The sequence below is a fragment of the Poecilia formosa genome, unplaced genomic scaffold, assembly GCF_000485575.1.
Source record: "Poecilia formosa unplaced genomic scaffold, Poecilia_formosa-5.1.2 Scaffold502, whole genome shotgun sequence".
NCBI lineage: Eukaryota > Metazoa > Chordata > Actinopteri > Cyprinodontiformes > Poeciliidae > Poecilia > Poecilia formosa.
Genome location: NW_006800441.1, coordinates 287,509 through 300,008, shown reverse-complemented (window position 1 = coordinate 300,008; position 12,500 = coordinate 287,509). Strand labels below are relative to the sequence as shown.

Below are 12,500 nucleotides of genomic sequence, written 5' to 3'. Positions count from 1 at the left end.
ATTTAAGACTGTAAAAATTATATTTAATTTAAGCAAGTATAATTTTGTTTTTTTCAAATCTGGTGTTAATTTAGCTATTTTTACATCTCACAGTATACAGTAAGCTTCATAACTGTTGTAATGGATTTAAGTCAAGTTATTACACAGTGCAGCAAGACAGTGTTTGACTCCTCATAGAATTGATCTGTTTTTGCTTTTCATCAAACTTCAATCTTTCTGATCAACAAACAAATTTAAATGTCAGTCAAAGATGAACTAATAAACACAAAATAAAGGAAAACAAAACCCTGTCCAAACTAATGTGGACCTTTCTGAAAAAGTAATTGCACCTAAAACTTCTTTTTGTCTTGGCGTAACTATCCTATGCATGCCACTTTCACCCAGTGTCATTGGAGCCTGCCACAGCAATGCAGAGGAGATGCAATGCCTGGAAGGCACCTATTTTTCTTCACCTCAAAATAACTGCCACTTCCTTTCACCGTTTATGTGGTCCAAATGGCACCGTGCACCCATATATCAAAATGTGCGGCTCGATCCTGTTAAGGGTGCTAATACTTCTCTTGGCATTTCAAGTAACCATGGTGACGTAATTCATGAAAAAACGAGTCAAAAACAAATCAAAACAAACACAGTCTAACTGAAAAGAAAAAAAAAATCTGAATTCTGTCTGGGTTTTGTTAGATGAGATTTAGTTTGATGAGATTTAGAGATGCCCCTAAATCTCATCAAACTGAAATTTAGGGGCATCTCATCTTAGTTTGATGCCCATAACTGAGAGACATAATTGACTTTCAATAAAAGACCAACACACCAAACGGGTTTTGAGTGTCAGGCGTGTCTGGTTTACATTCAAAGTTTATGTGGAAGTGCGTGTTGCGGCGTGTTATGAGCATGTAGCGCTGCATCATTTGGCCCATTTGGAGCGTCTGACATTCCTCATAAACTTTGAATGTAAACTAAATGCGCTTGATGCTAAAAACCTTTTTGGTGTGAATGCACCAAAAGTGCACACGTGTTCATTTTGAAGCATCAGACAAGTCTTTCACGCGCGTGAACACACCATTAGAGCTATGAAGATGCCATCTTGGTGGAACACTTACTACTGAGGAGGGCAGTACTGAAGGTCAGAGCTATGACGGCGCCATCTTAGCAGAAAACTAACAGCGGGCATAATGGCAGAAGACCAAAGTAAATTCAATATAACCCATAAAACTTGATACCCCTAAACTAAGAGACACAATGGACTTTCAATATAAGACCAACACATACCCTACAAAATGAGAGCCTTAATATTTTAAACAGCAGTTAATTACTGTCTTGGGCTTCATAAGACTCATACTGACCCTTTGTATGTGTCCAGAACTCCTGCCACTCCACCATGATGAACATCAAAACAACCCTAACTCCTTTAAAGCCAGTCTAAAACCAGACACCTAATATTGCTTTTATTTAGTTGATTTCACTTTAAAAATGGTGATAGGGTGCTACACGAATGGCTGCACAAACAAGGATGCAAACCATACTTGTCATTTTATTTTGTAGCTTTTAATGAGGAAAGATAAGGTGGTGATGGATAGCAGCCATTAATCATAATGACTCGCAACTGTCAATAATAATGACTGGCAGCCCTCAGCGTAATCACGGAGTTGCAGTGAACACGTTTTATAAGGTAAAAAGACTAACATTCATAGATTTATAAGTATATGAGACATATCAAATATCTCATTATGGAAAAGCTATGTGTCTAACCATTAATGACATAGAAACAGTGCCGCACCGTCATAAAACCTAACACAGGGTTTCCCCCACTGTGTTATAGGCCTGGCGGCCGCCATGCTTTCTTGTTTATGTTTTTAGGAAACTTTTAAAAATTTACGTGCTCGCATCCACCTGAATAATATGTAGTTGCGACCCTGACTGCAGGAATTGTCATGATCCATGTTTCTGTGTATTTATATTGAGGTTTTTTTGTGTTCAGTTTCTGTCCTGTGAGTCTCTGTTGTTTCTGCGTCTTCCCCGTTGATTGATCCCAGCTGTGTCTCGTTGCTGTGATTACCCTCCCAGTGTATTTAGTCCCACTTGTTGTCTTTGTCTCTTGTCGGGTCCTTGTCGTGTCGTATGTCGAATGTCATTTGTCTGCCTGCTATCACAGTCGTACTGTAAAGTCCTGTGTTGGTTTAGCTCTCTTATTCAGTCCTCGGTTTTTCAGTTGCTACCGGTAATTAGCTGTGTGCTAACTCTCTGCCGTGCCGTCTGTTTCTGGACTGTTGTTGAGCTTTCTTCATTAAATCCATCATCATCTTCATCACAACCTGGGTCTCTGCGTTAATCCTCACCACCTCACAATCACAGGAATAACTTGTAGTCGCGCTTTCAGAGGTGCGTTGAGCGAGCAACACACCTCTGAAAGCAATTTGTTGCAATTTGTCTATAAATGTAAATATGATTTATATTTGTAGGCAAAGATTTTTGAGCGGCTTTTCCATCTCTGAAAAGCAGACATCGGCTCTGTCTGCGCTGATGAAGTTTATGCATGTGGTCCCAGTGGGTCAGAGCGTTAGTGGTTAACGAACCAGCGCTAACCTCATGCAGGTTCAGCCCGGTGAGGAGATTTCACGCTCACTTCATAGTCCGCGCTTCATGCTGGTTTTATATTATTTTCTAATTATTTTTATATTATTTTTCCGGTTACACAATGCATCAAACCGCATCAAATGCTTTGTCCATTTAGTCAGACAGAGTTAATGTGCGCGGCCGCGTGGAGATCTGAGAAAGTCGTACCATAAACTCAAGCAACAGTTTCTGTGGCCCTTATTAAAAACTCAACAGACACGAAATGGACCAGCTTCTAAAGTCACATTTGCGGCATTTAATTAAATCTCCTGTTTGTCGCTTATCTCTGCACAGTGCAGTGGATTTAACTCATCATGCAGGGCCTGTCCAAGAATGTATAAGGCCTGGAGCAGAATTTGACTTGGGGGGGCCCCTTTTGTTGCTAAAAACATCAGCACCTCTAACAGCTTCGTAGATTTAGTTAAATCTAGGACAAGGGGAGTAGTGTAACTGGCCAACCTAAAAAGCAATAAGTTATAATTGCAGTTGACTAATTTGCATTTGTGAACAAACAGAGCTTAAAATCAAAGATTAAATCCATAGCATCAGATCGTTGCTATAACAAAACAAAATTAATATTGTTCTTTGAACTTTTACAAAGTAAACTTGCAAGATCTTTAAAATCTTACATTTAAATGTTAAACAATTTAAAAATTTTTACTGTATGTATGCTGAAACCATTGAATCAAATTTAGCAGCATTGATCATCTCAATAAATAAATGTTATACTTATGTATCTGTGGTCTGTGTTAAAATATTAGTATTTATGGGGCCCTGAAGGCCTGGGGGGCCTCATGGAGCCGCTGACTTAATTTGGATTAAACAAAAGTGCAAATAATTGATGTTCATTTTAATTGTATTTTTTGATTTGTTGTTTTAAGACTAGCTGTGGGTTTAGATATCGTTTCACTGGTGATGTCTCCCAGTAACATAATTACCCAGTAATATTTTCACTTTTCCTGTCTTCTTAGCATCTTTTAATACAAACACGGTGGACCTCCTCAGCGCCCCGACCACCGGGCTTAGCAAGTTTTCTGGGGAAAACCCTGCTAACATGTATGGGGAAAAAACTGGTTAGCATCTCATCTTTTGTACATTTTTAAGGGTCCTCCTGTGTAAGGAGAACTACGGTTTATGACAGTGATATAAATCACAAAGTGTGAATTCCGGCAAAGTCAGCAATTTGAGGGAGGAGGTAGGGTTCGGTTTCTAAACTAGCTATTTACAACTTTTGTAAATACCACAGTCTATGAGCCTCACCCAGGTGTGTTACCTTCACAGATAAATGAGCTCAAACAACTGGAAGCCATGAATAAACTGGCAAAAACAACTTTGGAAAACAATTTCAGTCGCTATGTTCAATACTACAGTCTCTAACTTCCAATGTCCATCACAGCACCTAGAATGATTAAGAGACATGGTTGCAAAAGGGCAATAACCCAACCACTGTTACACATAGGATTTGTGTGGAATTTTAAAACCAAAGCTAACTGAAATTTTCTAAATTAAAGCCTCGTTGTTCCTTACCTACTCCCTACATATTAAGCTGAGAAATGCAGAAACTTGCCAGGTTTAAAAAAAGAAACCTTGATGAACATCCAAATTGAAGATGCAGCTAAATGTAAATAAATGTAAAAAGAAAACCTAAAAAAACTACTACCAATTTAAGACTGTTATGAGGTAAAACTGAAACAACTGAAGTCAAGACTTCTTCCAACCTGGCAGAAAAACCAGTTTTAACTATGAAATTAACTAAAAAAACCATCACTGCGTTCGCACAGTTAAAGTCAAAATAAGTCTGACTGAGACCCAACAGGATGCTTGGTCTGTTTATGAGTACACAACACCAGTTGTCAAATCGGGTGTGGAGCGGGGGAGGGAACAGGGCACTAAAAGCATTGCCGGGGCTGCCAGGCTGTGCACCGCACCCTTTTACCAAACACAGGACACACCACTCTGTTTACTTCTCACAATTGAGCGCATACAGAAAAAAAAATCTCTGTGCAGCATTGTCAACAGGTCACAGACTGGCGGCTCTGAAACCACTGAATCAGCCAGATAAAATGGGTCCCCCCTCCACAGTCACTGTTTGCTCTGTCAAAAGGGTCTCAATGGTGTTCCCCTGCCTCACGCCCAGCTCAGGCTAACTGGAAGCGTTGTTTTATTTCCCCTGGATTCACAAGCGACATCTCAAACAGGTCGACCCGGGATCTCATCTGATCTTTTCTAGTCGGTTATTTTTCTGAAGTTTTCCTGTGTCTGCAGTTGTTCGTTTTTCATCACCTCTCTTCCCTGACAGTCCATCGGATGGAGATAATAGTGCTTACGGGGGCGGGACTTCACATGGAACAATGTCTTTCATCAGAAACATTAAATAAATAGAGGGCGTCTTGGCAGAAAGAAAAAGAAAATTGAGCGTGGCGAAGATGAATTTAACCCTCTCCCCTTCACAATTTTTCCTCTCTCTCTTTTAGTCCCATCAGCTGACAGCGGCTCCTGTGCGCTCCCAGCATGAAGGCACATTAACCCCTCCTCTACCCCACTGCTCCACCCCACCCTAAACCCAATAGACCAAATAAGAGGTTAACAAGAAGTGGCACGAGGGAGAGAAAAATACACTCTCTGACAAATGAGAGAGAGTGGCAGTGGCAGGCCCCTTTCTTGTCGAGTTTCAAATATAAAGTTAAAGATCTTTGAAAAACAAAAATTTGATGTCTTTAAAATAAAAGGGGGCACAAAGCAACAACAGGGGGTTATTGTCTGGCAGCCACAGGGGAGTCGCTGCATAATGCCCCATTCTGTCTTTTGATGGCTGCTGGAAAAAGTGGGCAAAAAAAAGAAGAAAAAAAAAGCCAGCGAGCTGGCGCGTGGGGAAGAGAAAGAAAAGAGAATCTCTTAAGGCAGCATTCATTTCCTGTGATCAGACATAATATGGTTAAAAAGTAGACTTTCTTTTCTTCCTCTTTTTCTTCTCATGCTGCATTCAACTGATCAATTGCATCCCCCCTCCTCGTTCCCTCCTTTTGCTGCACATCAGATGTGAGTTTGATGACAGGCCTTATCTGAGGCCGAAGAGCGCTGCTGTCATGTTGATTTATGGGAGCATCACACCACAACTTGTCCAAACTGAAGCCCGCAGTTCATTAATTAGGGAGCTAGAACTTTGAAGTTTGTTGGTAGGGGAGGGGAAGACGCTTTTCAACAGCGTGTGCATCGAGTAGCGCGAGAGGCTAGGCTTAATTTTTCCGTCATCCCCCCAACACGCCTGTTTTTACTCTCCAAATACCAAATTCAATGGGGACAGGAGTGTAAAAAAAATTTCCAGTTTGGCTTTGAACTTCTTCTGACCAAGGACTAATAATTTACTTTGTCCAAAGGGACGTTCGTATCCGCCCGTCATTAACAAATATGAAGCCGTTTGGCTTTGAGCAAGCCCCGTCGCAAGACGGAGGGGTTATTGGCATAGGGGGCGGAGGAGAGAATTCAAGAAAAAAAAGAAGCTGGGAGCGCTCTTTGCGCTGATATCTCACAATTAGATGCCTTTTCTCCCTCTGCATTTCCATGTTAATTACCAAGAAAAACTTCTCTGATTTATATGCGCCCTGTTATTTTTCTTTTCCTTTTAGCCTTTCATTTTGTCCTACACACAGTTCACGGGAGTGGTTGTCTTTTTTGTTTCAGAGGACACGTGTACTGGACAAAAGGGTCAGTCTTCTTTTATTGTCTGTCATCAGCTTTAGCATCTTACTTAATAAAATATTTAACAGGTGTGTGTATTAATGGGTAGTCATTTTGGTCTAGTTTCTTGTGTAAATATTTTGAAATAAGAAACTGTAGCTTCCAAATAACTTTTCAGCAAAATACAGAAACTTGTTTTATGTCAATAATTCCTTAATATTGATAAAAAAGTGGTAGTTCCACTGGCAGATTATTTCACTTATGACATTGCAAAAATGTCCTGTTATAAGTGCAATAAAATGCCAGTGGAACTACCACTATTTAAAATCAATATAAAGGAATTATTGACTTAAAACAAGTGTCTGTATTTTGCTGAAAATACTGTCTGCAAGACAGTAAATAAGTTACTTTAAATACACTAAAATCTGCACTAATAACTAGACTAAAAATAAAATAGATTTTTGTGTTTTTGTTACTAACCCCTCAAAAGATTGAATGACATTCTTAAGGAGTGGAACCAGTGACCTCAGAAAAATCTTCCTCAAATTAAGGAGAAAAATGACTAGACTGTGATACAAAATTCAGATTAAACTTAACTCCTTAATTACAGGTACCTCTCCATAGAAAATCTATGGCATATCATTAAGAGGAAGATAAGAGACACCAAAGCAACCTGCACTTCCTTAACATGATTGATGCACTATTCCATGCAACAGGCAGCCTGGCCAAATCCTGAGTGCATATTCTGTGCAGGTGTGTTAACATACATAACTGTTTTAAAGGGTTGCTTTTTTACGACAATAACAAACATGCAGCAATTGTTGCTACCTGATTGTCGAGGAAGAGTGAATGCTGCAAATTGACTCAATGCAATGTGCTGTGTTTCTTAGATAGAAACTTTTGATTAAATATCTAACTGAGCATACTGTCATGTTTGAGATCAATTAGAATGTGTGTGTGCGATTGAATTGAACATATTTTTTCTAAAGTGCTTTGTGAAGAGAGTTGTTGAAATTTGGCGATATGTAAATAAACTGAATTGAACAAAATTTTGGGCTTTTCCAACAAAATTTGCAGGAACAAGCCAGTGAAATGCATCACTGTAGTTAACAAATCTACATATCTACATAGCTTTCCTTTTTTGAATTGAGTCATTTGAAATTGGTGAACTTGTACAATAAATTTTTGACTACCAAAAGACTCCCCCAACCCCCTAAAAAAAACATTGACAACTGTGAAATATTCCATATTTCACACGGAGACAATTTCACAACTAGAGGCACCGTATTCTTAGCACAGTATCAGTTTGTTAACGTTTACCCAGCAAATCTGACATGCTAATTAGAAGCATGAGTGCACTTGATTCCCTCCCTCTCTCCTTCCTCGTCAGTCTGCGCTCTAAACCACAGTCTGAAAGACTGATGGAGTTCAGGAGAACACACACATGCCTTCCATGCTCTCTCCATCTGGCCAGTCGTTTTGGAAATGGCAGGCGGTCAGAGTGATGTCAGCCTTACCTCTTTGCTCTGCTTGCTGCCTGCATGTTGCTGCTGCTGGAGGAGCTGGAGGTGGAGCTGTTCCTGCTGCTTTTTGTAAAACTCTTGAAGTTGCTGCTGCAGAGGAAACGAGAAGAATGAAGGAGTCAATGTTTTGCTCGCTTTGACGGGGAAGAATCGAAGTTATTGCGGTTAACTAAACAAAATAACGAAAAGCTGACATTGAGAAAACATTTTTGTTAACTGAAGTAAACAAAAACTTTAATGGGGGAAAACTATAACTATCTGGATCTATGTCATGCGTTTATAAAACTAAAACATATTGAAATTAGAGGTCTGACAATCTTTGTTTTTTTGACTCTATATCAGCTTTTTAAACTGCAGTGAGTTTATTTTTTTCCCCACACAAGCAGTTTACGCCAGCAAATTACGGCATACCATAATCCTCCTAACGCTGAAAGTTGTGACAAAACACCAGTCAGTAGGTTGTTCAACAATAATTGAATATATTTTTGAAAGTGGTACTTTCTGTTGCATATTCATTACCCAATCGATCATAATCACAACTCAGTACACTTTGACCTTTTTGAATTCTGCACCTAAAAATTAAACTAAGTATGAAAAAAACTAAAACTACAACTACAATATGTCCTATTATTATTATTAATGAATGCCTAGAGGATTAGAAATACCACCTGAATCTTTTAGGTGTTTAATTCTACTGCATGTTTGTCTTTTTTTTAAGCAGAAAAAAATCTAAACTAAATTAAACAATATTTACTTAACAAAAGCTAGCAAACACTGAAAATAATTAAAACTAACTCAATCAGTCAAACAAAAAATCACAACAAAATAAAGCTAAACTATGATGAAAAACCCAAAACTATGGTATCTGAAAGAAGTAAGTCAGCGACAGCGTGGCACATTTTACCTGCTGCAGCATGAGGGCCTGCTGCTGCTGGAGGAGGACCTGGAGCTGCTGAGGGCTCAGGACTTGCTGCTGAAGAATCTGCTGCATTTGCTGTGGAGTTATCACTTGAGGTGTCATCATAGCCACTGACACTGGAACCTGCACAGACAAGTCACAGTGAGGAAAAAAAATGAGCAAAGGCCAACTTACATTGTCTAAGGACACTAAATATTGATTTACCAAATCCGGCCCACCACAGCTATTTCTGTGGTCCTCCAAACCTCTGAGAACTTCAAGATAACAGTGTGCTTAAATATAATTTAATAAATTAAATCAGTTTTTATTGATATGGCCAAATGGCATCAATGTGAAAAGATATCAAATAGTATTTAATCTTAAGGAGTATAAATCAAATGCAGAGAAAGATATAATATTTTAATTGTCAGTTCAGCCTGTCACAAAAAGCAATTAAACAATTAATTGCACAATTTTTATTTTGATGATTAATATTTTTTGAAGGGCAATTTTGTTTACAGAGAGTTCATAATGGATTTTATTGATGATTTCGGTTGTGTGTGTGTTTTTTTATTTCTGTTTCATTTATTGTTTTTGGTTGTTTGGTGTTTTATTTTGGATATTTAAAATGTTGTCCATTTCTAGTATTAAGTGTTCTGTACAAAATTACGGTTCACTACTGTTTAAGACAGTGAACTTGCATTATTAAACCAAACATGTCACTCAAATCAGCAAATCAACAGAATTGTCCTATTATAATAATAGGATAATGATAATTATATTGTTCAGCAAAATGTAAGATTGTGATGGGTAGTTTTATCAAAACGTTCTGCGACAACCGCTTCTTTGAAATTGAGTTTGCCATCTCTGGTCTAGAGGGATCCTTTGACTAAATCATGAGTCACATCCATTCCCTATCTTCACAAGTCAATCATTAAAAACAGAAATGTACTATGCATAGTCAAAAATACAGTCAACAACTAACAGAACTTTATAAAAAACAGGTTAAAAGACAAAAAACAAGCAGGGGTATGTAGTTTCAATGATTACATGATCTGAAATCCCATCTTCAGACTTTTCTTCCTCATGTCCACTCATTTGATAAGATCTGGTTTTTGCTGTAATACCCTCTGAGCTGCCCAACATATTAAATAGTAAAGGGACTGAAGTCCCTTTACTATTTAAATGTTCTTTTTGTCACAGTCGCTCCATTGAAACTCCCAAATGCACACAGATTCATACACTCGTATACAAATCTGTGAGAGAACCCCTTTGTGGGGGGAACCCAACACTTTCCTAATGCAAAACAACTTCTCTTCCCATTGACTAAACACGGTGGCAGCAGCATCATGTTATGGGAATGCACTTGAGGTTGAGTTATGAACAGATGTGGACTCTATTAATAAGCCAGGCAACTCATGAATGCAGCTGGGTGCACTACTGAATACTACTGAATTAAAATACAGATCAAAATAACAAAAATAACAGTATAGATTAGATTATTATGTCTGTATTAAACAACATGTTTTATTCTATTACTTTTTAAATTAAAAGTGATCTCGCCACAATATCTCAAAACTGTGTGTGTTTTTAGCATTTTGTGAGTGCCCACTGAGACTGCATCCAAAACTCCCGTGGTTCACTCGCTGCACCCACTCGCCGTGTCAAGTCCGACTATCTCATTAGAGACGCTGTCAGCGGCGATGTGCTGTTTTAAAGACGCAGATAGCCCAAAGGAGGAGCAAGAAAGGGAGGAGGAGGAGGAACCGCGGCGACAAAAAACTCTAGAAGGCCTCTAATTCTTACAGGAAAGGTGTAAGTGCATGACTCCTCCAAACAAGTGATTTGTTGTGACATTGAGAGAGCGTCCACAGTTGTCAGAGAGCCTTAATTGCTCCGATGACACGAGGCAGTCGGAGTGTGTCGGGGAACGCCGCCACTCGCCTCTGTGATGTGAAACGCCATTAAAATCCCCTTACCTTAACATTGAGATGACAAACAGTGAGGCACTGCGCTGGATGTTGTGTCTATTGTGCTTTTTTTTGCGCAAAGACAGCGACAAGGAATACACAAGCACATCTCTGCTCCTGTCAACAGTCCATGCTGATGCTGAGGCCCCATCGTCACAGAGGAAGCCACATTTCAGAGCCGTCTCAGAGCTAATGACAGCCCTTTGAATTTTTCATGTGTTTCTGAATGTAATTTAGCTGTTTAAGATTTTTTTTTTTTGGACATCCGTATAAGCTTAATTATTATTTTTAGCATAGCATTTAACAAAAACAAAGCCGTGCCATAGTCAGCAGAAGAAAGGGGCTGTGGTATGAAATAAAGAAGAAGCAGCTTTGATGCTCTCCGCTAAGTCCGTTGAGCGGTGCCAGACTATGGCGGACGACGGGGCCAGGGCCCCACCCAGGACCATTTCTCATTTCCAGCATCAAGGCACAGGGAACAAAATGCCCCCCGTGTTACGTCTTAATATGCAGTTCATCTTGTCTTGTTATTTGCGTAGCCCCATCCTCCCCATTTCCTAATTTCACAGTCATTATCCACTGAAGTCCTTTTTTTCCCGAGCATCACTAATTTTGATGAACATTTTGAAGGTCAACGGAGCAGCCCCTGTCTTGCTGAGATGCGAGTTCAATATGTCCTATTATTATTATTAATGGATGCATAGAGGATTAGAAATACCACCTGAATTTTTTAGGTGTTTAATTCTACTGCATGTTTGTCTTTTTTTTAAGCAGGAAAAAATTTCACATATTTGATGTGTATTTGCTTTATGATTTTGATGATGGCATTTAACAAAATGTAATGTTTACTGCTCGTTTCATAATTGATAACTGCATAATGTTATGACTTAAAGCAATTTGAACTGCCTGAAATGTGCTATAAAAATAAAAATTACCAAAAAATAAATTAAATAAATAAATAAAACCAACTGCAGCTGGTGGCTCATTTAAACAGCCTGGCAGGCCAATTTTTTACCAAAACAAATTTATTTATTTTTTTAATAACTGATAATAGTTCATTGAAAAACATTAAAAATGAACTGGGAAGGTCTGGGTTTGTGGCTAATAAACCATCATACAAAACCATGCCTGATTTGGTTTATCATATCCTTAATGAAATGCACTGGAATTGAATTGAAATATGTCAAAAGTTAGCCAAACTACTAAAGTAACTTAAAAAGAATCTGTTCCTTTAGTCTTTAATTTTTCAAATTTGGTAAACAAACCAAACTTCCACAACAGGGTCTGTCAATCAGTCCTTTCTCACAGCAGATGGAAAAGGAATAGTGGCAGGATTTTCAGAACTTTGCAGATATAAATAAGATTGGCAACATGTAAGTATCGTCTGATTGTGCAAAATCAGGAAAATCGGTGCACTCCTACATTTGTTTTCTTGTAACTCCACAACAATGCATAGCTCAATAAAAGAAAATGGTAATTAAACTCAAAGGTAACAGCGGCTTTACAATCCTAGGCGATGTCTTTCTACTGCAGTCCGTCCTTCAGCGTAACAGTGTGAATTCATGGTTTCACACTTTATTTTTGTCAGGCTCACAGTAACTACAGCCAGAGCAGCTTCCTCTCTATGCAGAGGCTATTACAGACCCCCATTTTATTACCCATTACTACTAAGGTCATTAGCACCAAGAGGGATTGTGTGCTTCTTAACCTATTGATCAATGTAACTACTATCATTTAATCCTGTGCTAAAGGAGTGAAAATCTCTCTGAAAGGAGGGCAAAGCGGGGGGAGGAAACTATTGAACATGGCCGGGGGGGG

The 12,500-nt window shown here is 38.8% G+C and overlaps 1 protein-coding gene across 1 annotated transcript in view; it reads right to left on the bottom strand.

Moving 5' to 3' along the window:
* The window catches only part of LOC103156807 (forkhead box protein P1-B-like), a gene marked incomplete at its 3' end in the record, with an annotated part of 180,190 nt that overhangs the window by 45,273 nt on the left and 122,417 nt on the right, over positions 1 to 12,500 (bottom strand). The window contains exons 5-6 of the mRNA XM_016664651.1: positions 8,719 to 8,856; positions 7,809 to 7,904 (exon numbers count right to left, since the gene is read on the bottom strand). Of these exons, the coding sequence (XP_016520137.1) occupies positions 7,809 to 7,904; positions 8,719 to 8,856 (234 nt within the window). The remainder of the gene's footprint in view (positions 1 to 7,808; positions 7,905 to 8,718; positions 8,857 to 12,500) is intronic.